The sequence below is a fragment of the Denticeps clupeoides genome, chromosome 16, assembly GCF_900700375.1.
Source record: "Denticeps clupeoides chromosome 16, fDenClu1.1, whole genome shotgun sequence".
Lineage (NCBI taxonomy): Eukaryota > Metazoa > Chordata > Actinopteri > Clupeiformes > Denticipitidae > Denticeps > Denticeps clupeoides.
Genome location: NC_041722.1, coordinates 6878168 through 6904921, shown reverse-complemented (window position 1 = coordinate 6904921; position 26754 = coordinate 6878168). Strand labels below are relative to the sequence as shown.

The window sequence follows — 26754 nt, the reverse complement described above, 5'->3', positions numbered from 1 at the left end:
ACACCTTTTACATGCTGCACAGTACAAAAAAACGTGTCTTCACTCATAAGCTGATCTGTGATCCATTAAACCCTCAAATTAACCCAAAGCAGGACTGCCTGTCAGTGAAAACATCAAGAATTACAATTCAATTTTGTATGTATTACAACCCTGCACCATCCAAAATGGTACAATGTAGTATAAATCGCCACAGATGGCATCTGTGGTTAATGCTGTCACCAGAGTAAGGGTGGAACATGGTATCTGTTATAGTCTCTGCAATTCATCCGCTGCAGAATTTGTGACAAGGATATGGTGATAAGATGAGTGTCAGTTACATAACATTCAAATATTTGATCTCACTCTTTTACCTAGTTCAAAGGTGAAAGGTCCATCTGTTAATTCACTACAGATCTCAACAAGGTACAATAACACACTAACGTTTAAGGTTGTGAACATGTGTCCTTGTTTTCCAAGAAAAATGAGTCTGAATAGAAATAATACAATATTAATAAGCAATTAATAATCATTGACTATAAGGATGTTTAACCCACATTTGTTAATGCACCAACTAGACTGAGTTTTATTGTTTGTTTAATCAGTGTAATTTATCAGATGTACTAAAGTTATTGCAAAATAATCCTATAATCTTATCAAATATTCAGACTTGTATTACTGAACACAGTAACACAGTAACACATTCCATTCGAACTCGAGACTAATTGTTTAACATGTATGCAGATATTCCATCATTAACAGAAACATCTCTAAATGACCCTAAACTTTTGAACGGTATTGTATTTGGCGATAGAAAATCTATAATATTCCTTCACAAAATTGCTCCATCTATACGTTGCAGTGTGTGTGGATGGTGATGGCCGGAGTAAAGGAGAGAGTGATTACTTGTATTATGACTATTTGAAACTCAGTGTTAAATTATAGTGTTGAGTAATTCTTTCTTAGACATATTTTAGACATTGTTTCAGTGGAAGTAAGTGTCTTATTCAGGGACACATTGGTAGTAAGGGGGATTTTAAGCTGCAAAACTGCGGTCATTTGGTTTGTAGGTGGGTCACTTGGCTACTATCACTCTGTGCTTCATTTGACAGACAAATGTGTACAAAGTGTAATGAAAAATTGCATGTTGTCAATCTGATATCAAATAAAAAAAGCTCCTGGTGTCTGTCACTCACCCATGAAACCTTATCTATGGCAGCAGAACAGGGCTTGTTGTGTAGTTGCCATGGGGCTTCAGATTACTCTGCTGTTATTTACACATGGACAATGCAGCTTCTGATGCCAGACGGTCAAGCCTATTGTTAAATGACAGGTCATTTATGAAGATCGTGTTAGAACCGTATAAGTCCGATGGCCAGCCCGACAGGGCCAGTCAGTCAGAGGTTCAGAGCTGAAGGATGGGTAAGTGTTCCCTTTTGCTTCACCTAGGGATGGTCCTGGGTGTATTTCAGATCTTTGCTCAACACAAAGCCAAAGCTCAGTCCTGCACAGACTACCAGGAGGTGTTCGATGGTTCCTGCTTTGAGTTTGTGGCTCTGGAGCGCAGCTTCCTTCATGCTGAGGCATGGTGTGAACGGGCTGGTGGGCACCTTGCTTTCATCCAGAATGAGGAGACCCAGCAGTTCCTTGAGAAGCATCTACATCAGGAACAGAACTGGTGGATTGGGCTGGCTCCTGCTTCCATCAACTTCACTCTGGACTCTGAAGACCATGGGGGTAAGAAACAGTATGCTTGTAAGATAAATTCTAGAATAAAAAAAAGCAAAAAAAGAACATTTAACATCAGAAAGAATTAAGCAGGGACATTTCCTCCACCAAGATAAGATGTAGCTCATGGGGTATGGATCAACAGAAGTAAACAGATACAAAGAAGAAAGGGCTGCTTGTTAGTTATCTGTATCTTGGAGAGGAGGAACTAACTACCTCACTTTTGTTTCTGATTTCTGACTTTAATATGACATCCACATTTGTATAAAAAACTCAACTGAGAAAAATACTCTCCCTGACTGAAATGGATTTGGACCCATTTAAATTTCTGCACTTGAAGGATAAAATACAGACATTATAAAAATATTACCTCTTGCTGCTCTCTCTGAATGCGTCTGATAATTGACAACAAGCAATCTCTTTGTGCTTTAAAATGGTTCTTTGACCCTTCTTTGTTGAAGGAGAAAGCTTCTCATTATCATCTCCACAGTGGAATACGCTTAAATCACCCAGACAGTTTCATAGCCCCTTTTGTTATAAAGCCCCTGGACAGTTGTAATGTCATCTGTGGCTGTGCATCAGCAATGCTGTACAAGAGTGCTGTACAACAATAAAGATTTTTCTTTTAAAATTTATTTTTATTTACTTTATGCTAAACAAATTATTAGTCATCATTAACAGTGTAGATGGGACAGTGTAGATTAGCAGTCAGGGACAAAAAAAAATCATTTAATTTAGTCAGAATATATAACAAAAACCGACTGCAGGAAGAACAGTAGGGACTGTAAAACAGTTGTGCATTGGGTAATATCAACCAGTATAGCCTATTGAGGCTATGGAAACTATGATTGGGGCTGTTTTTAGGCTATAGAGAATATGATTGAGGCTATTTGAAGCTATAGAGACTATCGTTAAGACTATTTTGAAGTCTCTGCCGATTTCTATGTATTTACTTGGTTTTCTAGCAGGCTTTCTTATTCATTTATTTAATGTTCTATTGTGTGTATATTTTAATCAGAACTTTGGTTCACTTGTGGATGTAAAGTGCTCTATAAATAAAGTTACGTTTTAACAGAAGAAAACAAATTTGTTTCAAAACCATCACTGATGTCTCACAGTGATAGTGAGAAACCAAGAGTCTGAAACCTTGTCAGCACAGCAAACATTTAACTTTACTCACAGAATAAAATTTTAGTACAAAGTTTTTTGGTTTGATTACTACATAAACTCACACATTTTACGTATGACCACCTCGGGATTACGTTTTGTCACAGTCACATAAATGCATATAATAACAAAACTTTTGGTCCATCTTAGTCTTTCTTTTTATAATTATATTCTAGTCATATTATTTATAACCATCGGTTAAGACGGGATTCCATGCTCCCCTACCTTCCTGCCGCTCAAGACCTACTTCTGTCCAGTCCAAGATCCCGGACCATCCTGAAACCCGCCATCTTCCGGTTCTCCTCTGCCCCGGTGCTTCCCAATTCCCTATTTATATGTCAACTTTACCCTACATAATCCTCCATTTTCTCTCCCGAATCGTAACTGTCATGGTTCAGCAATCTGAACTTGAATTACAACTATCTGTTGTATGGCCTTTCTTGTCAGCAAGTGCTTTTATGATCAACCATGTGCCTGCTTAAGTTTTGGTCACTGCCCTGTTTAAGTTTGTGGTTGTGTCAATAAATGCTGTAAATCTGTTTCATGTTAGGTCCTCTTTCGTGGCTTGATGGCTCAGACATTAGTTACTCTAACTGGATAAAGACACCATGGCTGGGTGCCGGGTGTGGCTCCATCCTCGGGAACTCTGGATTTCAGTGGGAGGCCACTGAAAACTGCAGCCAGGAACTGCACTTCATATGCCAGTTTGGTTGGTCTTTCTCTTTCACACCTAAGGACACTTACGTCTGGCATTTCTGACTTTCCTGACTTCCTTGTTTCTCTTCTCAGAATCTGGTCGATCTCTGGCATGTGTAAACTACAACGCCACCCTGCAATGTGGTTCTGGCCAGGTCATAGAGATTGTCGACAGTTTCTATGGGCGGAAAAACATCCACTACTGCCAGAGCAGCTCCTCATACGCAGCTTCTTCTGCACAGGAGGAGTGCAGCTGGGTGGAGGTTGGAGATTTAGTTGCAGGTAGAAGACATCCCTTCAAAGCATGCTTGACATGAAAGTGTTTTTGTGAAGCACAGCACATGGTGCACACAACATTTAACCCAGCAGTGGCACCTTGACGGTTCAGGATTTGAACCCACAACCTTCTGGTCATGAGTCTACTTCCTTACCCCATAGGCCACCACACTGTTTTAATGTGTGAAATATCCTACAATATTTTTTGGTAAAGATTATGAATGAGATTATTTCCAATTAAGTGACAATTCTGGCCTAAAAAGGGCTGAAAAAATCTACCTTTTGTTGAAGTAACTTTTAAGAGAGCATTACTAAATCCTATGTTTACTGTTGGAATTGGTCGGTTTTAGTCAAATGGAGTATGCAAATCCCATGAATCCATTTCTAATTAATTAGGGAAAAAATATAAGATGCTTCATCATGGATTTTTATACACTTTCTAGTAATATTTTGTAAGGGATCCGTTGGGGCGGGGAATAATGGACACAATCGCTCGACTAAGTAACAGGGGGTTTTAATTACAACATGGTACATGGACATTGACACAACAAGATTTATACCAAGACAGCACGCGGGTAACGGGCACAAAGACCCAACAGTGAAAAGGCACAACCAAGGTAGGTTTATGCAGATCAACACAGGTGAACATATCTTGAAATCAGGAACACACAGTCAACAACAAACTCACAACCTCTTCTGACAACCTAATTTTTGCTGTATATTGAGGGTTCTAGAGCAAATGCAAAGCAAAGTTTTTTTTCTGTGATTCAAGCTCATTGCTCTGTAATATGCAATACAAATGTATGTATAATTTGCTTTTTGGTTGTTTAAAGGTTGTTTAAATTCTTACTGTATGCAGTTCCTTTGTTCATCTAATACCAGGACATTGCCATGGACTACAAGTCTGTCAGACTGCAGCAGATGTGGCATCTTTTGGAGAGCCCTGCCCCCGACTGGGAAGCTATCTGTTTGTGGAGTACCGCTGTAATGACGGTCAGTATCTTGTCGTCACGGTGGGTCATCACTCCTCCTTCCTTCGACTGTTCCCATTACGTGTTGCAACAGCAGATCAGCCGGTCTGGCTGTATGCATAATTTACTTTACATAATCTACTTTACATAATCTACTTTCACTTATGCTGGATGCCCTTCCTGATGCAACCCTTCCCATTTACCTGGGCTTGGTACCAGCACCAAGACATACACTGCCACATGTGTCCCCAGTGGCTGGGTACACTGGGTCATCACGAATGGGGTGAAAGATCATAATAAATGTACAGGCCCACTGCTAGACAGGGATACATCAAAGAGGCTAAATGGGGCCCTGAGTGATAATTCCTTGCTACGACCCCTGTTTTTGTGTGCCATTACAAGAGAAACCACAGCCAGATGTAATTTGATTTTAAATTGGAGTACATGGTCCATGGAAATGCTGAATGCAGTCCTTGTTTTGTAACAGCTATCTGCATTATCCAAGCAATTGTAAATGCAGCATCTGTCATTCTGCACGGTGCGAAGTCTGTATACGAATAATGCTATTCCAGTCACGTCTTTCCATGGTTATGCTTACATGCAAATTTTTATTAGGTGTTTGGGGAATCCTATATTTCAGTAACTTCAACAGATATGTGTTTATTCAAATACTAGACTTATTTTACGACAAATCCATAAGCCTGTAGTTATGTCATTATTTGCAATAATTGTGAAATTATTGGTGGCTATAGTTGGTGTAGTACTAGCCTTATTCATGTTACAAAACTGTGACTGTGGCTTTCAGGTCTTCTCTTACTAATGAATGAGATTGCTGCGGTCTCTGACAATGTCACCATCACTGTCAACTGGCTGTTGCACCCATTCCAGGGCAACCTGACTTGTTCTCTGAACACTGGAGATGGTCTCCTTATTGACCCCTATCACCCTGATGGGTAAGAAGGACTCTCGACTTTTTTGTATTTGATTGGATGGCTTCAAGTGCTTCTTTTAGTGCTTCAAATTCCATATTGAAATAAACTTGTTTGTTTAGTTTAAAGGGCAGTGTGGCACATATGTACAAAGACCCAGGGGTCTTCACTGTGGAGGTTGAGTGCACCACCAGTGACTGGCATGTGACCGCCCAGAAAGTGATCACAATACAAGAACCACTCGTTAATTTCAGTGACATTAAGTGTTACAGTTCAAACCAGTCAACGAATGCTCCAAACTGCAAGGCCCTTCAAGATAGCCCACTCACAATACAAATTGAAATGGAAGCAGGTACGGATTATGTGTGTGCATTAGTGTTGTGCATGAATGGGATTCATTTTTGTGAATACTGAATACTGAACTGAACAAATCATTTTACTAATAATGAACATTTATGGCGTTCACCAGCTTTACAGCAAGCCATATGTAGCCATATATAGCCTCCATATCCGTTCTACATATCTGCACATTTGTGTACTTTTAAGAATATCTAAAGCAGATCAGCCACTGAGACAGAATGAGAATGGATTCTGCACATGTGCTGATTTTGGCCAGCCAGTATCGAGCACCAACACTTAGCATGGCTGGGGCTATCAGTAGAGATGCACCTACTGAGCTTTGAGCCTTTTAGGTGGTTTTATGAACAATCCAGCTCAGACTCATACAAAAAGAAAAACCTGTTTATTTATTTTTTAAATTTAGATTTTTTGGGAAGTTATTTTTGGAAATGTTATTTAATAGTTACTTTTTTGGAAATGTGAACTTATTTCAAAATGAACTATGAATATAAACTACTTATTTTTCAGTGTGAACTGGCACAACACATTTTTCTCATAAAGGATTTATGGATTTAAGGATGTACTTTTGTACCCACAGGTACTAATATCACCTACACAATCCTAAGTGGTTCTACAGTACTTGGCAAAAGGTCAGCCATCAATGGGACTTTACCTCATAACATCACTCTGAGTGCAGTGGCTATGCAGGCCATGAGACCAGGATGTCACATGTTGTCTCTACTGGCCTCTAATAATGTAACAGCAGCTGAGCTCTCTTCAGTGGTAGATGTGTGCTTTGTGGAACCAATTAGCAGCTTGAAAGCACTGGTTTCTCAGTGCCCAGACTCAGACCTTCAGATCACAGTCTCACTGGAACATGGAGCTCCAGTTCAGCTGCTCTTCCATGCCTCAGATGGCAACCAAAGCTTTTCAGAGAGCGGAAACATGAACAGTGATCTCCAAACCTTTAACATTTCAAGAAAACTGCAAGGTGAGCTCCTTTGATATAAGGCATAAACAGTTTATTCATAGAATAATAAAGCAATTAGACTGAATATTATAAAAACCCAATATTGAGTGACTCTTCAACAATACTTGGTTTCTGTAATTTAATGTCAAAATTATAGTTTACATGTTTATAAAATTGATGATTGATGAAAAAAATCTGATTAATTTTTCTAGGAGCATTAAATGTAAAAGTCAGAGCCTGGAATTTATTTTCATCTGTGGATGTGGATGTGGATGTGGAAAATTCCACAACCTTCTGTGACTTTGAATCAGTGACAGTTCCAGCTGATCAAGGAAACTCTGTATGTTTTAACATTTCCATTTCCATTGTGTCGTAATCATAATTATTTTGCACCATCTCATGGCATTTCCAAGTAATATCCAACCTGCCACAGAGCGACAAATGTCATTTTTTCACAGACAATGGGTAATGTAAGCAGTTCCTCCAAGAAACTTGCAATTACAGCATCTACAGAAATTCCACTTATTGGAATCTCAAATGTCACACTTGGGGTCCTGGGACCAAAAGAAGAAGCTGATCATCTTCTTTTTCATTGGCAATGCAGTAAGTTCACTGTCACAGTTGTCATGACATTTTGATTATGCCTCTTTTTTTATATTTAATTATTGTCTGTCTTCATAATTCTAATAGGTGTTAATGTCCAGACCTTTGTTTGCCTTTCAGTCGGTGGTGATTGTCCATGTGACAACAGCACAGTGGAACAAAGCTACGTAATTACCAAAGATTGTCTGCCGAAACCCTTTAATGTGGCTGTGTATGCTGTCAATGTGACACGAACTGGAAACACACAGCAATACAACACACAAACCGCCAACAGATGCATACGTATCACTCCTGGAAAAGACATCAATGTCAAAATAACGTATGGAATGAAACTGTTTGTGCTCATTATACTATAATATTCAACAATAATATAGTATTCTACATACAGTTTGATTAGGTTTGTCTGCTCTAGTATAGCCATGTCCTTTTTTCAGTCATCATTTAATCAACCGTAATAAATCAAATTTGTTGGTTCATATCGAAATATCTACTCTGCTAAGCGTACAAGCCTTTTTCTTTGTCTCTGTAGCATATGATATGTTATGTGTACTGTATTCGAATCCTATAAGAATGGAGTGAAATAAATGTATGTATTTTGTTTTTTTTTAGATGTACAAACTGTAACCCACTAGAGAGTGAAAATGACCTTGACCTGCGTCTACAATGTGAACACTGCCAGGAAATATTTTGGCTGCTTGAAGACATAATGCCTATTTCTGTAAGACCATTTATAAATATCTTCTAATTGATTCTGAATTGATTCAGGTGAAGGTGTATATTTAAAGATGGTTAAATCCTTTCAGAACATTCTGGGATCCTGCTACACTAGTAATCATATAAAACCTTACAAACAAATAGCTACACAGGTTAGTTCAGTGAAAGTGCCCAGGGAGGTCCTAAGAAGGGCAAACCACAGCATCAGCATAGTCGCTTATGGTGAGTACTAGAGCATTTAATGTTAATTTAATGTTATTTAATGTTAATACTGCTTTAATTTGTGTTTGTATTGCATCTTAGGGATCGCAGACATATCTGGCATTAAATCTGGATATGATGAATTCACAATAACAACAAGCATGGCGTCTTCGCCGCAAACAGAAAGAATAGAGCCATTTATCGTGACAACGGAAAAGTCCATTGTTCTGACCCATTCTGCTGTTACAGTCAAGCCCGTGGATTTTCCCACCTCGCTGCATAGAGCTGATTCTGGCGGACACTCAGACAGTGCAACCTGCAGCATATCCCCAGCTTCAGGCGACATTCTTACTCCGTTTTATACCACCTGCAGTGTAAATCCATATTTTTGTTTACCTACAACCTGCACTTACCACCTTCAAACTGTCAGAGGTAATATAATGCATTTTCATGTCAGATTTTTCTGGGTTTTCTGTACAACTCTGTTGACTATTTAATTGTGTTACAGGTAACTCCCTGAACCTTGGCAACATTCAACTGGGGAAACCAATCTTTCTGCCGCCAGGGGACAAAAAACGCAACTTCAGCTTGGATTTGGTTGTCACTGTAAAAAATTCAGCTGGACAGATCATAAAAACATCATTTGCAACCCAGGTGCCTTTATTAATGTTATTAACACGGTAGATTTATTGTTTTTTTATCTTTTTTTCACCTGCATATTTCCAGCCTTGCACAGTCCTGACAAGTGAAGCAATATATATTCTTCATCCAGGTAAAAGATACTTCTAAAAAGTCCACTGTGGAAGAACTTGGGGCTTTGGTTTCAAAGCATGTGATAGAACTACAGCGACAAGGGCAATATACTGCAGCAGATTTGGCCCAGATTTTCAAATCTGTGTGTAACACCTTGAATGAGAAATCCACAGACATCCATAAAAAAGATGCGAAAAAAAAGGTATAAAAATGATGTTTGATGTATGGGTATTGAAAAAGGATAAACCATGAAGAGATTATATGAAGAGGTCAGCAAATTAATATTATTTTATTTCTATTTACAGCTGCGCGAGCAGATGCTCTCCACCATGTCTGCAGCAATACAAAGTGCACCCATCTGGAGCTGTGATGAGTTTCGGGCCGTTGCAGAGTCTGTAACAGAAATCACCTTGCAGAATAATGAACTGACCCCAATTGCCCAGGTACAGATAAAACTTTCTTCCCGCACACATAATGCAAGTCAATACGCAGCAGGCTACAAATAGCATAATATAATGAAAAAAAGTAGTTAGTTTACTGTAATGCTACTGACAGCAGGTTTGTTTGGTTTATTTACGTTTCGGCATTACTTACATTACTAATGTTATTTTCTGTGCAGCCATAATAGATGTCACTCTCATGTTCAGTGGTATAAACACTTTGATGTTAATACATCAGACACAAACCTAAAAAAAAGAACTTGTTTCCTCAATACACATTCTCTACGAGGAGTTTACCCAATCTGGCAACACAGAATGGACTTGAAGACAGCCACGTCAGCAGACATCATAAACACAACCTCTGTAATAAAGATCTTGGCACCACGTCCGCAATGACACAAGGCGTGCAAACAGCTTATCATAGATTTTATTTACTTTTTTTTTTTCCGGAAATGTGCATGAATGTGCAACACGTGAACATAAATGGGAAAACCTGAATGGCTCCTGGTTTACTACCCACAGGTGGAGGCCAGCTCTATCCTAAATGATCTCAGCAACTCCCTCTTGACTTTTGCTGAAGGTGAAAGTAATGAACTAATGTTGGAAGCAGCTACTCCCCTTATTGAAGCTGCTGGTAATATCCTTGTGGTGTCAGTCAACACAAAAGAACAGGTTAGACAGGTTATTCATGAATTATAAACCTATTTGTCCTCTATTAACAAATCTATAATTGTTATATTGTTGTTTTCAGAGTGCCATTACTAGTTATTTGCTCAGTGCGATGCACAATGTCCAAGGTGCCCTTCTTGCCAGAAATGAGTTCAGCCAGGAGCCCACAGTCCTCAGCACTGAACAGATAAGCCTTTATGTGAACAGGTAAGAAAAGCAAGGTCTTTTACTATGAATTAATGCCTCTAGAAACACACTTTTGGGCTAAATAATATAACAACAAATTTTTTTTACATCAACAACATTTATTTTTTATATAGACATACAGTATGTCTCAATGGGCTTATATAAATTATTTGTTGGGTGCTAAAAGCTAAAACATCTGGTTATTAATACCATTCAGTGTCAGTACAAATCACTTATTGTTCTTCATTTTGTTCTACCAGAATGTCCTCAGATGACCTTAAGAAGCAGTCCTTCAAAATCCAGAATAGTGTTTTTCCCAGCTTCACATTCCCTGCCTTAGGTCCTAGCATAGTGTCTTCACTGGATCATGTCCAAGTTCGGGTGAGTCTGTTTGGGGTAATGTGTGTTGGTATCAGACAGGGATGTTTGCAATATATATGTAATATAAAGTAATGTTCTAAAGTTTAGGGTCATTTACAAATATCCTTTTACTGGATGGGGACACTGTCACGGCAGAGCAGGACAGATAGGACCTATAGGGTAAATTGAGACCAATTGTGTGGTTGTGAATCAAAATGTGAATTGATTCATAAGCACATGATTTTTAGCACATGATTCCATGTGTTTGACAACTTGTCCGCCGAGTAAATCTAATGGCAATTTGAGTAATTATTAAAATATTAGAACGAGCCGGGGACGAAAATCAATTATCTAATCATTATCAGCTATTCAACAAACTCAGGAGAAATGCCTTTTGGGGATTTTATTGTATACAAGTATAAAGCTAGGATGGTATAATGAAGATTCCGATCAATAACTAGAAAACTTGAAGTTAACTATGTATGTCCTTTGAGTACAGTGCTTGGAAGATGAAAGTCTATTGTCCCACCAAGTCATACCAGTAAAGTAGGTTTAGAAGGTTTAATGGAACTAAACCCATTCTTCTCCAGGACTTTTTGCGGGAAGGCTGCGTGGTCTCTACTCCAGTTTCCTGGTCCTCTTGTCATCGTTAGAATGGTTCTGCAGGGTTTTATGATGTGATTGTCCTTATCTCAGGGCTCTCTAGGTTTTATGCCTTTCTCTGTCTGACTTTGTTTTGAGGCTTATTCAAGGAAGGGCAGAAATTTGGATCATGACAGAAACATTGGATCATGACAGAAACATTTTTGGTCTATTAAAAAGACATCAAATAGGTTAAAATTCCAGACTTTTTTATGTGCATCAGTGAGTTAATTATTTCAAACTTTTAGTTATTATTCTTCTGTCCTATTCTAAAACATTTTATGTTTTTTTTCACAGAAAATGTAAATATTTTTTATGATATTGTAGATTAACAATTATAAAGCAGACATTTTGTCCTTGAACTTGATGTGTTGGAAGCAAGAGGATCTGATTTTAACAAGTTTTAAGTTGTGGGATGTTCCCTGTTAAAAAGGTCTAAGGAAAGAAATCCAGTCAACTGCACAGCAAGCCAAGATACTGATGTATGTGCGGAGTACAGGTTGGCCCATGTTGTCTAATTCAAAAGAAGTCACTTTCTCAACTTGCTGTTGGTTCAGAAATAAACCCATTTTGATTCATGGGCTAAGTGTTTATGGCTAAGTGGCTGATCTGATCTGAATCTGAAATTACAAATGGATGTAAAATGTCTGGTCATTGAGTGATATCTAGCTGAAATTATCTGAATCCATCTGTTTTCAAACTGCTCTTATATTAACACTTGTATAAATAACTTGTCAATTAATACAGTGTCTTTATATGACAGAGGCGCATTCATTTTGGTTTTTGTGTGTGGAGGATTTTGCTCAAGTTTTGATCAATAAACTCAAGCAACAGTTAACCATGGTAGACAGTTCTCTTTATTGCAATTTATTGCAAAAAAAGACAACAGCAATCCAGTTTGATAGATCTGTCCCCCGCACATCAGGACTTTCGTTCTTATACATTTCTCTTATCTTTGATCATAAAAAACACCCAGAAGACCCAAAATACTGAGGTCTTCTGTGTGTGCCCAGTCTCAATTATGTGTTTGATTGTCTGTCTCATCTAAGTTTTTCTGCAGCTGTGGTTAGTTACAATATGTCTCCTCTGTGTGCATGTGCATGTGCATGTGCGTGTGTGTGTGTGTGCTTAGGCATATCAATTCATATTACATTTCTAGAACTTCAGTTTACAAATAAGTGTTCAAAATATAACATGCATATATGTATACAGCTTATGTGGTTATATAAGTCTCCAACAAATATCTTATTTATCTGTGCTGCTTCACGCACACACACCGACCCATAGTAAAAAAGTTTAAGTGAATGTTCAGTGAATGTAATCGCACATCAGAGTTCATTGCCTAGCTTCTGAGGCCTGGCCTGTAAACAGTTTTTACAATTAAACATTGAGCACCCAGCTTGTGGTAGCATGACACCCCTCCCAATAATTTGACTGGGTCTTGTTAGCCTTATCTCATTTCTTCCCATACCTCCCAAACCTTGGTTGGCCTTCAACCTCTAGGGAGTTTTCTGCAGGTGTGCATGTGAGCGTATGATCTCATTGAAAGGGCATATAAAGTTTGGACTGAACTCGGGTGGAGGGTCATGCTCTGTGCCTGCTGCAAAGGCCCACAAACATACAATGTGATTTAAAATATAGCATATTTTCACATGGTTATATATTGTCACAATCTCACTGTACTTCTTTCCCCAGATGATGAGTTTTCAAGTGAATCCGTTCTCCTGGAATGAAGCTCAACCCATCAACAGTACGGTTGGAGCACTATCTCTGACCAGAGAGGATGGCTCTACAATCCCAGTGGCAAATCTGACTAGTGAGATTGAGGTAAAACTGTGGCAGCTCACTTGGATCTAAAAATTCGAAAGACTTCTAATGACATTGTATAAATTTGATTTTCAGATATTCTTGCCAAGACCGGAAGCTTCTGAACTAAAGACCACCTTTTTGGACTTGGGCAATTTTAGCACATTAATGATAAATGTGACAATGCCAGGTATACACCTTGTAGTGAAGCTTGAACCATCGGAAGATGTCGCCTTGCATTTGCTGTTAGGATTCCAAGAGTACCCAAACAGCACATACTTTGAGGCCCAAACGCAGCTTCCACATGAGGGGAAAACACAAGGTCAATTCATTTCTAACGTGGCATTATAAATAAACACTTGCATCATCATGTTAAGGGTTAAAAAGTCTGAATGCTTTTCTTTCATTAGAGGAAAGATATACATGGGTGTTGAGCCCCAGGGATGTGATAGTCGAGGAGGGGGTCTACTATCTCCTGGTCAGGCCAATAGTGGAAGCTGGAGTTAAATCAACAAATGCAACTGTGTACATCACATCCATAGCTGCTCAGTGTATGTATTGGGATGAAGCCAAATCCAACTGGAGTGACTATGGGTGCAGGGTAAATTCATCTGCTGTTTGCTTTATATGTCAATTTTGTTAATCAGGTATTATTTTTTTCAAATTTGTTTTGTTTAATTCTTCATAGGTTGGTCCCTTGACCACGCCATTTGTTACTCAGTGCTTGTGTAACCATCTAACCTTCTTTGGGAGCTCCTTCTTTGTCATGCCTAATGTGGTGGACGTGTCCCAGACTGCTCAGCTTTTTTCCACCTTTGTCAACAATCCAGTGGTGGTGTGTTTTGTGATAGCAATTTTCGTGGCCTATTTTCTGATGGTAGTCTGGGCACGCAAAAAGGACACTGAGGACGGTGCAAAGGTCAGTTTATGTCTAGCATAGTCCAAAATTGTATTTATTTGGGATAGTGATGTGGGAATTGAAGGCCCCCCTAATTTCAGTACATACTGTCAGGATTGTTTGAGTACTTCCAAAGTGAAGCTAAGATACAGGTCTGATTATATCTAAAATACAACGTTGGGGTATCAGTTATGGGCTTCAGTAGTTAATTCAAAGATTTTTATTTCCCTGTGCACCTTATTTGTGACCTTGCAGCTCAAGATAACAGTACTGGATGACAATGACCCTTTAGCGGAATATCGATACCTTCTAAACATCAGCACAGGACATCGGCGTGGGGCTTCTACTTCATCTCAGGTCAGAGAATGTCTGAATGCTCAATGTATTATAAGGTTCTGAATTCCTTATGAAGGCAAAAATGTATTCTTTAATTTATGTATATTCAATCATGAATGTTCGGCACACAAACAATGTGTAAACATATGCAAACACTTACGCAGTTACATGCAAAATGATACATATTACTTTGGTCTGTTTCCCTGACGAATATAAAGCAGTTTAATTCAAGTATGGACTAAAGGAACTGAAACACTATATGCAGACAGGAGAACATACACAGGTTGGCAGAAAATACACAAACCGACAAATAATCATTCCAGTAATCCTTTGTCCAATAGCTGCCCCTGGTGGCCAAGGGCAAGAAGGTTTTAGAATTAAATATGTGAAATGAGATCTGATCTGAGATCTGTTTTTCACTTTATTCGTTCATTGATTCACACGGGTTTTTAGAATGAATAGACTAATAGGGTAACTGCTTGAAAGTTTGTTAATATTGAATGAGAATGGGATCAATATTTAATAATTTTGGTAATTCATTATGAAAAAGATGTTGAAAAACTAAATGCTGTTTTTAACATGTATTCCTATCATTTAATGAACTAACTGCCATTGGAATGATTGCACAGGACTTTGAATTATATATATTTTACATTTATGTTGGTCTAATGTACTCATGCTGTCCATTCACATTCCTACTACAGGTGACAGTTACTCTGATGGGCTCTGAGGGGGAGAGCGATCCCCACCACCTGACTGATCCAGATAAGCCTGTATTTGATAGGGGTGCCGTGGACATGTTCCTGTTGACCACGCCCTTCTCCCTGGGTGATCTGCACAGCATCAGACTGTGGCATGACAACTCAGGAGAACATCCTGCTTGGTACAACATTGTTTGATAATTAATAAATGTCCCTAGGTAACCCCGTGGAGAAGTATGTCATGTTGGATTCAAAAGTTACTCATACGATGTTCTACAGGTATGTCAATAAAGTGATGGTGCAAGACTTGGAGACTGGAATGAAGTGGTCCTTCCTGTGTAACTCATGGCTGGCAATAGACATGGGAGAGTGTGTCCTTGACAAAGTTTTCCCTGTTGCTACAGAAATGGATTTGAAGAGATTTAGGTAAAACCACTAAGAATATATAGTGAGAATTACCAAAAGCTATAGAGCTGCACTTCAGGTGTATCCAAAAATATGAGCATTACCTGGATTGTTTCAGCTGTTAAAATTAGTATAGCTGTATTCTTATTATGTAATTTTCCCATTGTTGTGTGTGCATGTTGATATGTCTGAGTGTAGGCCAAGGAGTGTCGTTTATTATATTAATTGTGTGTGACACATGATTAATGAAAGTGGAGTAAAAATGCACATGACAAAGTTTCACAAAGTGCTTAAGACTACAGTTATACAGCTAACCTTCTGACACTTTTAAAATATTGTGTCTCAAATCATATTGAGAAGAAACCATATCATTCCACCCCATTCAAAAACATATTGCCTTTATTTGATCATTTTTAGATGACTTTAATTTAGATTACATTTTCAAATGAACTTCAGGTTTAACTTTGTGGATTCAACGTTGGTTCTTTTGTTTTCTCTGTTTTGCAGTAATCTTTTCTATATGAAAACTGCAAAAGATTTCCAGGATGGACACATCTGGTTCTCTGTCCTGAACAGGCCTCCAAGCAGTAATTTCACACGTGTGCAGCGCATATCCTGTTGCTTTTCACTGTTTTTGTGCACCATGCTCACCAGCATCATGTTCTGGGGAGTCCCAACTGACCCTGCTGAGCAGACCATGGACTTGGGTAAGTATAAATGAAAAAAAAAAATTATCTAAACATATTTTTTTTTATCTTGTCTTATTTTTTCTTCTTCCTTTCTTTATCATGTGAAGGTCAGATTGAATTTACATGGCAACAGGTGATGATTGGATTTCAGAGTTCCATCATCATGTTCCCCATCAACCTCCTCATTGTCACCATCTTCAGACACACACGTTCACGTCAGCAAAAGCAGATTAATGCTGCAAAACAGTCATCCAAAACAGAACTTTCCAAACAGAGCAAGACTGGTCATGTGTCCCCCTCCCAGCCCTCCTCACCCCAGAGTGATCACAGAGAGGTCACCCCAGATGCTGTCACTAAGGTACCTTTTAAAATCTGATTAATTCCTTCTAAATGTTTCTGTATCTACTGATATCCATGTGTAAAAATGTATAATTAAATCCTGGACTCTGGCTTCTTCAGGACATTAAAAAAATTGCCCAATCACTTGCCAAGGTCCTGAAGAGCCCAATGCCTATTATAGATTTGCAAGGAAAACCAACAAATATCAACACTCTTCTGTCATTGGTAGAGGACATTATTCAACAGAACTATGTAGGAAACCAGTTCTGTCCATTCTCCAAGATGGCTATCTGTGTTACAGGTTCATGTTTTCAATGTTAATGACATTATTACTAGTCTAGTTTTCATTACCATTAAAAGTGGGTAAAATTGAAATGTTTCTTATTACTTTTATAGGAAGTCAAGAGAAAATAACCAGCAGTGATCAGAAACTGAGTGTGTACCACCAGTACTTGTACAGGCAGCTTCAACATGTTGAGAAGGAGCTGGACATCCTAGGCCCTGCCCAATTCTCCACCGCAGACAGCTACACTCAGGCTGTGCAGCAGGTTAGGGGTATGAAGGGTCTTCTGGAGCCTCACATGTCCTGCTCCAGTGTAGAAGATCTTGGTAGCCCCAGCGCAGCACGCACCACTAAAGGTGGCAATGGAGACCGAAAATGCTGTCAGAAAGGGCTGCCCTGGTGGTTTGTTTTTGTGGCCTGGATTCTAGTTGCAGCAACCAGTGGGGTGTCAGCATTCTTCACCATGCTGTATGGCTTGAAATATGGAAAGGAACGCTCAATCAGTTGGCTCATCTCTATGGTGGTGTCCTTTTTTGAAAGCCTTTTTATCACCCAGCCTTTAAAAGTAAGAACCCTACCACTTAACATACTACATCACACTAAACCATGTAATTACAATAAGAATATTCATAGTCTGAAAGCAATGCTGTGATTATTGCTATCAGGACGGCCTTTAAATGGAAGTGAAGTGATTGTCATTGTGAAACATGAAATGTGTCCTCTGCATTTAACCATCACCATTAGTGAGCAGTGGGCAGCAATGACAGGTGCCCGGGGAGCAGTGTGAGGGTACTTTGCTCAGTGGTTTCCTTACCCACTTGGCCACCACTACCCTGGTGTCAAATTCCAATGAGAATGTGACTTTACCTTGTAGCCCAGGATGGTTTGCAAATGAGGAAAGTGACAATGTGCAAGTACCACTCTTCTACATAACATAGTGTGTACGTAATACATTTCTATTTAAAGTATGAAAGTAATATTTACAATAAAATTACAACAAAGAGATCCATACCTGACCGTACCTGAGGTTGAAGAATTCCACTTCTGAATTCACCAAACACACCACCAGAAAGTTACCAGACAACACAAACATCATCAACATTTTAAAAGTGAATTGATTTCCATGACGAGTTACAAGTGCAAATCTCTCTACAGGTGCTTGGTTTTGCTGTATTCTTTTCGCTAGTGCTAAAAAAGATTGACCAGGAAGAATACGAAGATGTACCCATTGAGGGAGCAGTGACAAAACCAGGTTAGTAGGAAAAGTCAATAATAACTAGATCCTTGATTCCTTAAATTTGGGTCGGTTCAGTTTTTAAATGGTTAAAGCTCCTTTCCCTCTATAAGGGGATCCCAGTTTGGGCATCACTCGAAGAAACAGTACCTGCAGCTTCTACCAGCCTCCTCCACCCTCAGATATTGAAAGGATGAGGAACAACATGATGAAAGAGAAGAAAGTGTTTGCACTTCTAAGAGAAATTCTCAGTAAGGAAGATCCATGTACATCCAATTATGTCCACGGCATACTGGTGTTTATTTACTAATATGTCCCTGTTCTTGCCTTTTCAGTATATGCCGGCTTCATGTGGATGCTGCTCTTGGTGGCATATGGGCAGCGAGACCCAAATGCTTTTCATCTCAGGCAACACATCCAACAGTGCTTCAGTAAAGGGATCAAAGACTCTATGAGTCTCAGTGAAATCTTCTCCTGGACAAACACCACATTTCTAACTAACCTTTTTGGACAGAAACCAGGTAAAACATGGTTTTTTAGAGCATTACATAAATTGTTCTGTGTTTAACGTTAGAGCCAATAGAAATATATTCTGCAGCAAATTGCACACAATTTGACTAAAATCAAAATTAGACTTAAATCTATTTTCTCCATATGATACATGTATACAACATGATCCTTTATTAATCCCACATGTGGGAAATTTACACGTAAACACAGATGCAAACAATCAAGTAATTGGGGAGACATTAGACAAATTCAGACCCGGAGCACCCCACAAAGTCAGGTTCATGACAGAATTGGATGACAAAATTAAACAATACTGGATTATATGTCTTATATGACTTATATTATGTGGCTTTTATTGAAATAAAGCAGAAGCTGAAGCATGTGTGCTAAAGCTGGAAACAATAATAATGCACAAAATAATGCAATGAAGATGCATTTTTTCAGTATTTGGACCATTACTGATACTGTTTACTTTGTTCTTTTAGGCTTTATAACCGATGGCAATTCCAGACTTGTTGGAAATGCCCGTCTTCGACAGATTAGAGTGAACAAGGACTCTTGTCATGTTACCCACTCAATGCACCCATCCATTCCTGAATGTCATGCACCATACTCCTGGGAAGCAGAGGACATGGGGTCATATGGGACAAGGTGGAACAGTACCAGTAATAGAAATACCTCTCAGACGATCAGTCCCTGGCAATACCAAACCCAACACAAAGTCAGGGCATCTCCCATATGGGGTAGTATAACGCTTTACCGTGGTGGAGGCTTCGTTGTGGACATGGGACCTGAGCGGCAGAATGCAACAAGGTGGCCTATAGTACTTGGCTAGTATAGGTTGTAAATACCTTTTGCGTATTGGTAACATGTCAAGATTTAGGCAGATCTTAGACATTTAGGATAAGAAATTCTTTTGTCATAAACATGATCAGTGCAACAAGAGGAATAAAGATTAAGACAATAAAATGCTTTAAATAACAGCATTGATATAACAAATGGAATCACATAATAACCCTAACAAAATATCATAACTAATCATTTATATTATAGCTACATACAGTGGGGTAAAAGAGAATTTGGCAGCCACCGATTGTGCAAGTTTTCCCACTTTAAAAAATGAGAGAGGTCGGTAATTTTTATCATATGTACACATTAACTGTGAGAGACAGAATTTTAAAAAATCATATGATTTCTAGAGAATTAATTTTACTATTTATTGCTGACAAACAATCAAGAATTCTGTCCTTCACAGACATGTGTCTTCTTCTTTATGAAGCTCTTCTATCCTTCATTTGTTAATTGTATAAAAGACACCTGTCCACACCTTCAAACACACCTTCACCATGGCCAAGACCAGAGTTGATCTCTTCTCACCACTGTAACAAATATGTACAAAGTAACAAATAACCATAGCTATAGCAAATATGAAAACAGATTCTAGTTGTTATGAAAAGTGACTTATATTTATGCCATGAATATATGCGCCAGCAGCATGTGATGAGAGGTGTGAATACAAACGTTCAATCACATTATGATAAGTTGTAAAAAGCATTCAGTAATATTGCACAACCCAATGAGGACCTAATGGCATAACTGCTATAAAAAATCACCTACAGAATGTGGAAAAATTGTACAGGTTTATTGGTAAAGGAAAAAGGATTTGTCCAGTTCAGAACTGCATTTGTGTAACTATGTATCCTTTTTAAATTTCAGAATGCTTCAGTATATTTTCAACAATGATTGGCTGGATGTGTACACTCGAGCGATCTTTCTAGAGCTCACCGTCTACAATGCCAATGTCAACCTCTTCTGCATTATAACCCTCATGTTTGAGTCATCAGCTGTGGGTGAGGAAGACTTGAGGTCAAGGAAGCCCACATAATACATTAACTCTTTTGTATTCTAATGCATTTCAAATTTTGTTTACTTAGGGGCATTCCAGTATAACACCCAACTTCACAGTGTCCGTCTTTATCAATCCACTGGTGGCTTCCACATCTTTGTAATGTTCTCCGAGGTCACGTTCCTCCTCTTTGTCTGCTATTACATGTTTATGCAGGTAAGCTTTGATTATATGATTATATTATATGATACTAATGTATATATGGTTCCTTCAGATTTGACTATATTAAAATATTGTACTATATTGCATAAACACATTTAAGTAATACATTACTGGGTATGTTTCACCCTTTACATCAACAAAACAGTAACAAAACATTGCAGGAACATTCGGTCGTGGAAGTGATTCTGCTCCCCCAGGCTGGGCTGTGGTTATTTTATTGTATTCCGTTGCTTACATACGTATAAGATTCACAAAACAACAAAGAAAAAAACTGGTTAACCTGCTATTTACACGCTATTTTCATAGCAGTCCATCATAGATGTTGCCCCCCTGCCCTTTAAAGATGAGGTCACCTTCCATTCTGATTGATTTATGTTACTCCCAAAACACACATCAGAACAAAGTCTCTTTTTTTCTACCACTCATATAGGTTTTTTGTGCTTTCTGCTCTCGGCTGTGCAACAGATTGTCTAAATAGGGCTCTTTATAATGATTATCATGTTATAATGTTATTATAATAAATATAGTTTTACTTCAGAGGACATAGAATACCAAATTACATTTTCTCTAAACAAAAATCTAAAATATTCTTATTTTAAACGATCATTTTTTTATAATCAGAATCCCTTCTTTTTTAAATCAATATAATAATTTTATTCATATGGTATGACCTTGTCATCTATGAATGTTTGGAAATTATAAGGTCCAAATATATTCAAACCCTGTTCATTCACAGATACTTCATACATCTCACTCATACATCTTACCTTGTTCTTCTAGGGAAAGCTTATGAAACAGTTGAAATGGGCGTATTTCAAAAGCAAATGGAACCTTTTAGAATTAGCCATGATCATCCTGAGTTGGAGCGCAATGTCTGTTTTCATTAAGAGGACTTTGTTAGGGAACAGGGACTTGGAGTACTATGAAAACAACAAAGACCAGTGAGTAAAAATTATTATTGCTTATTATCATTATTATTAAACTGTAGATCTACGCTGATCAGTGTAAATCCAGAAAACCTGAATTAGATGTCAGAAGGCATTGCTACATTAGAATTCTGCCATGTATATTTTTCATACGCATTAATAAAAATAATCTTACAAATTTGAATAATTTTATAAAAAAAATATTTGTCTGCTGCTGTTTAACAAGGAGCATACACTCTCCTATGAAGGCGCATATTAATAATTCCCCATTCATCTTCATGAAGTGGTTACCCGCTGGTTGATACATCCGGCCATTAACGCGTGTTAACATTTTTAAATGTTTTATTAATTTCACAGTAAAAAAAAATTGTATTTTAGATTCTATATCTGAATTTGTGTTCTAAAGCTTCTAAAGTTTGTTGCTAATGTAAAAATGTGTGCTTTACTGACAGGTTTGCAAGTTTCCATGACACTGCCAATGCTGACGCTGTGCTGGGGTATCTGATAGCTTTCCTTGTTCTGCTTGCCACCATTAAACTCTGGCACCTTCTGAGACTGAACCCTAAACTGCACCTGATCACCTCCACCCTTCAACGAGCATGGACTGATATCTCTGGCTTCCTAGTAGTCATGGCAATAATGTTTTTGGCTTATTCCATTGCTGTGAGTGACTATATTTTAATATTTCTAGTCAGTTGCTCTGACATTAAAATTATGTAAGGGCTTAGTGTAATGAGGGCCTGTGTGACATTTTAGTTTAAAAACTAATGATAATAATGATGATGATGATGATGTGACATCTCATTGCAAAGGACACACTCACATTTTGGACAACAGTGTTATTTATAAACACTCCTCTTTCTCTTTCTTTTCACGTCCTGTATGTTACCCAGAATACAGTTAATTGAAAAACACCAAATAAAATTTTCATCACAAATTTATCACCAAAAAAATACACTCACATGAGTCGGTATATCACACGATAAAAAAGCATTTTTTTATCATGTGACTTATTATAAGAAAAATAACACATTTTGTTATTGTGTCACTTTTTGTGTTATTGTGTCATTTTTGTGCAATTATTGAATCAAAATTGGATTGGTCTGTAGATCTGTAGATGGTCTGAAGATTATGTCTCTTAACAGCTACCATCTTAATAATAACAGAATCTTGTATGATCATTAAATCTTATGTTTATAACCTGACTAAAGTTAATCATGATGATATCCTTTTATACATGTATGGAACTCAATCTCCATGCATATTTATTTGACCATGGTGGTTATTATCATTTACATTTACATTTACATTTGGCAGACGCCCTTATCCAGAGCGACTTACAACGTGCTTAAGTTACCATCGATGAAGAGATCTATTCCGGTTCACTAGGACCCCAACTATGAATACATCTATTTTATTCACTCTGTTGTAGATTCTGTACACAAGTTCGACAACAAGAAAATTACAATTTAATCTAAATATTCTTTAATGTTTTTTTTTTCAAAAACTGGTGGAGCTGATTGATTTACTTCTCATTACTTTTAATAATGTTAATATAGTTCTGGCCTGGACCATGAACTCAACACCTCATTATCGTTTTTCAACCACACTTCCACATGCACCCACATCTCTTACCGTACCTTATTTGTTAATCTGTCAACAGTGCAATCTAATCTATGGCTGGAAGCTTTACTCGTATAAAACTCTACTTAATGCTGCACAGACCATTATCAGCTTACAACTGGGCATTTTCAACTATGAAGAGGTGAGTTCTGTGGTTCCACTCTATAACAACCAATGCGAAATGAGATATCAATAGGTAATGACTGTTGAATTCTATCTGTTGCCCTTTACAGGTTTTGGATAATAATCCTGTTCTTGGTTCATTCCTCATTGGAACCTGCATTATCTTCATGACCTTTGTGGTAGTAAATCTATTCATTTCTGTCATCCTGGTAGCTTTTAGTGAAGAACAGATTTACCATAAGGTGACCACCTGAAAAATTTTCTCTAAAACTTGTTTAATCATTTACATTATGAATTCAGATGCAACAAATATTTGTTTTCTGCATTATAGCCTTCTGAGGAAGAAGAAATAGTTGATCTGATGCTGATGAAGGTCTGCAGCCTGTTTGGGATCAAGATTAAAAAGAAAGGTGGAGATAACCACAGCACCAACAAAGACAATCGCCTGCCTGCCGACTCCACCCCATTTGTCATGTCATAGACCAAGTAAAGCAGTTGTGTTGTTCCAGATATAGTAATTCTGTGTTGTAACTATGTCCTGATGTTTTTTATTGAATGTGAATGTTACCTACGTGCTTTTTTTCCCCAACCTGGCAATGCTTAATGTTCTGGAAACCTGAAGCTTTTAACATATTGTGAACACTGGCTAAACTTCAATGCTAATATTTTAGCATTGACGTAATGTAAATAACCCAATCAAACCTGCTATAACCTGTTTATTTGTGTGACAGGTTACTTTCCTTTTCTCAGTGTATGTCATGTTTGAATATGTATGATGCGCAATTCAGCTTTTTGTTGTATAATGTTGAGTTATTTGTGGCATTTATTGTAATACTGTAGAATATATAGACTATAATGAAAAGCAACATCATAGGGAGAATTTGTTTATTTACATGCACATACATAATAGAGCACGAGTTGAACCAATCCTACAGAACACTGACAATGTGAGTCATTCAGAAAGAGGAACATAACCTTTTCCTCCATTCATCTGCTCATACATTGCCCTGTTTCACAATGCACTACACATTTACAATAAGAGACTAATCTGGACTGCGGAGAGGTAAGGCCTGCACCTGTTCTCTGTGTTGACATAGCCACACTTATGTGTCCAGAATGGGGGCTGGTGTGGTCTTGTTGAAGCAAGCTGAGATGTCCAAAAAAATACCGACGTTTGTTGCCCTAAAGTGTTTGGAATTAGTGGTGCTTTTATAGCACCACTATATATAGATTGTGACAACAGTAAGGGCCCATAATCTCCAGGTTCATGATGCATTTTTATAGGTTGCAACAGAACGATGTAAAGGTAATAAAACGTAAAGGTAATAAAACGTACAACTCACGCGTTACCCACGATTGTGTCAAAACATAGTTTTCTTGTATTCTAAAGATCTCAGTCGTGTACGCAGAAAGTCAGACCACACCATTCAAGGACAGATCTGCTGCACTGCCAATGATGCACCAGCTGCTACAATACTCCTGTTTTTAGTGGTTGCCTGAACAACCACTAGTTTTATTCTCCTTAACAATCCAGCAATTAGTCAAAAATGATCAGCTTATCGTTTTAGCACTTAAAATCTATGGCAACATTCACTAGGTGGCACTTATTATGTGATGGAAAAGGTGGTATTTCATATATGCATTTTCATTCCTTAGTACTACTAGATATAAAGAAACAGATCATATAATTAAACACGGACACTTCAAATACACAAAATGCACATATCACATTTTATTACAGTGTGATCATGAAGTACAAAAGAATGATTACTTGGGTGCAGTAGTATACAGTGTAGGAGATCTGTCCTTGACTTTTTGCATTACTGTAAATGTGAACACTGTAAGATTTATTTTATATTTATGTCTTTTTTATTATATGTATGCATATGATCCTGGCCCGGCCCGTATGACAAATATTAAAAGTTAATGTACCCCTCATTACATGCCCGTGAAAAATCCACATCAGTGCATATTAGTGACATCCAGTGGCACTAATATGACCAAGTTGGTCATATTTTTTTAATTAATCACAGCAATGCATTTACATGGGCTTCTTTTTACATCACAAAGGAACAAAACCAAAAAAAAAAAACTGGATCCACAGTGCACAATGAGCTCGGTTAACTGCAGAGAACCGTTCTTTTCTAGTACGTGTTAAATATGTCACTAAAATAGGAAGATGAAGGTAAATACACCCGTAAATTCTGAAGGGAATGGGAGAGGATTATTGTTTCATAGCATAAACACACCCATTATTCAACTGGACACTAGCACTAGTGACGTCACAACCCCTTTAAATGTGGAGGTCTGCCAGGCTGTCAGTGTAGGAGGGGAAAAGATGAACAGACAATTTTACTTTCTTCTGCTCCTTGTGGGGATCCCACATGTATCTAACTTTATAGATTCAGAGGTAGTTTTCTGCCTAGCATACCAGGAGGAGTTTGGTGGGTCCTGCTTTGAGTTTGTGGCTGTGAAACACAACTTCCTCAGTGCTCAGGGATGGTGTGAACGAGCTGGAGGACATCTGGCTTTCATCCAGAATGAGGGAACCCAGCAGTTCCTACAAAGGCATCTACAGTCGGAGCAGAACTGGTGGATAGGTCTGGTGTCAACCTCCACAAACATCACCTTAGGATCCCCAGGTAAAAGAAATCTGTTAATGTATTATATTTCTTGCACGTTGGCATTATATATTTGAAGAGGTGATTGTAGTGTTTGACGTACCACAATAGGTCCTCTGTCCTGGCTCGATGGCTCAAACATTAGTTACTCAAACTGGGTTAAGCAACCTTGGCTTGGTGCTGGATGTGGCTTCATCCTCAGGGACTCAGAATTTCAGTGGGAACCCACAGACAACTGTAGCCAGGAGCTGCACTTCATCTGTCAGTTTGGTTAGTCTGTCCTCTCTCTTTACTTCCTTTTACCATATGCTTTACACTCTGAGTGTTGAATGATCTTACACTGAAAAAAGAAAACACCGGCTCAACTTGAATTGAAGTAATCTGTGACATCTAATATTTTTGCATTGAAGTAATGTGAATGAACCAAGCAAACCTGCTGTCAGTAGAATTATAAAGTAATTTTTTTAACTACTGTAATGACAAAAAAAACATATTAAACAAACGACAGCAACAGTGTGACGCCGCATTTATTTTTCAGAATCCAAGCGCTCTCTGGCTTGTGCAGATCACAG

General features: G+C 38.1%; 1 protein-coding gene across 3 annotated transcripts; it reads left to right on the top strand.

Moving 5' to 3' along the window:
- Positions 1-1368: 1368 nt before the first annotated feature.
- Positions 1369-24579, top strand: LOC114765912 (polycystic kidney disease protein 1-like 2). 3 transcript variants are annotated; one of them, XM_028956439.1, is made up of 41 exons: positions 1369-1713; positions 3422-3580; positions 3661-3849; positions 4726-4836; positions 5620-5767; positions 5866-6095; positions 6681-7073; positions 7265-7392; positions 7511-7655; positions 7776-7974; positions 8265-8373; positions 8459-8591; positions 8673-9002; positions 9079-9224; positions 9343-9525; positions 9629-9766; positions 10286-10435; positions 10515-10639; positions 10879-10999; positions 13316-13447; positions 13523-13748; positions 13837-14027; positions 14115-14345; positions 14580-14681; positions 15365-15543; positions 15641-15787; positions 16274-16473; positions 16563-16813; positions 16915-17095; positions 17191-17642; positions 18233-18329; positions 18425-18562; positions 18647-18832; positions 19307-19634; positions 20538-20671; positions 20756-20883; positions 21670-21830; positions 22268-22478; positions 23479-23580; positions 23672-23740; positions 23893-24579. In XM_028956439.1, the coding sequence occupies exons 1-41, from the start codon at positions 1395-1397 to the stop codon at positions 24040-24042; spliced, it is 7452 nt and encodes a 2483-aa protein (XP_028812272.1). In that variant the 5' UTR covers positions 1369-1394; the 3' UTR covers positions 24043-24579. The 3 variants fall into 3 exon arrangements, with proteins under 3 accessions (XP_028812272.1, XP_028812271.1, XP_028812273.1); XM_028956438.1 differs by having other exon boundaries at positions 23672-23803; XM_028956440.1 differs by lacking the exon at positions 10286-10435 and having other exon boundaries at positions 23672-23803.
- Positions 24580-26754: the final 2175 nt, after the last annotated feature.

What these genes read in the sequence shown, in the direction of transcription:
- LOC114765912 (XM_028956438.1), top strand. Translation starts at nt 1,395, where the DNA reads ATGGGTAAGTGTTCCCTTTTGCTTCACCTAGGGATGGTCCTGGGTGTA. An exon ending in ATAAGCCTTTATGTGAACAG is followed by an intron (nt 10,640 to 10,878) that starts GTAAGAAAAGCA and finishes TTGTTCTACCAG; the next exon opens with AATGTCCTCAGATGACCTTA. An exon ending in TGAGCAGACCATGGACTTGG is followed by an intron (nt 16,474 to 16,562) that starts GTAAGTATAAAT and finishes TATCATGTGAAG; the next exon opens with GTCAGATTGAATTTACATGG.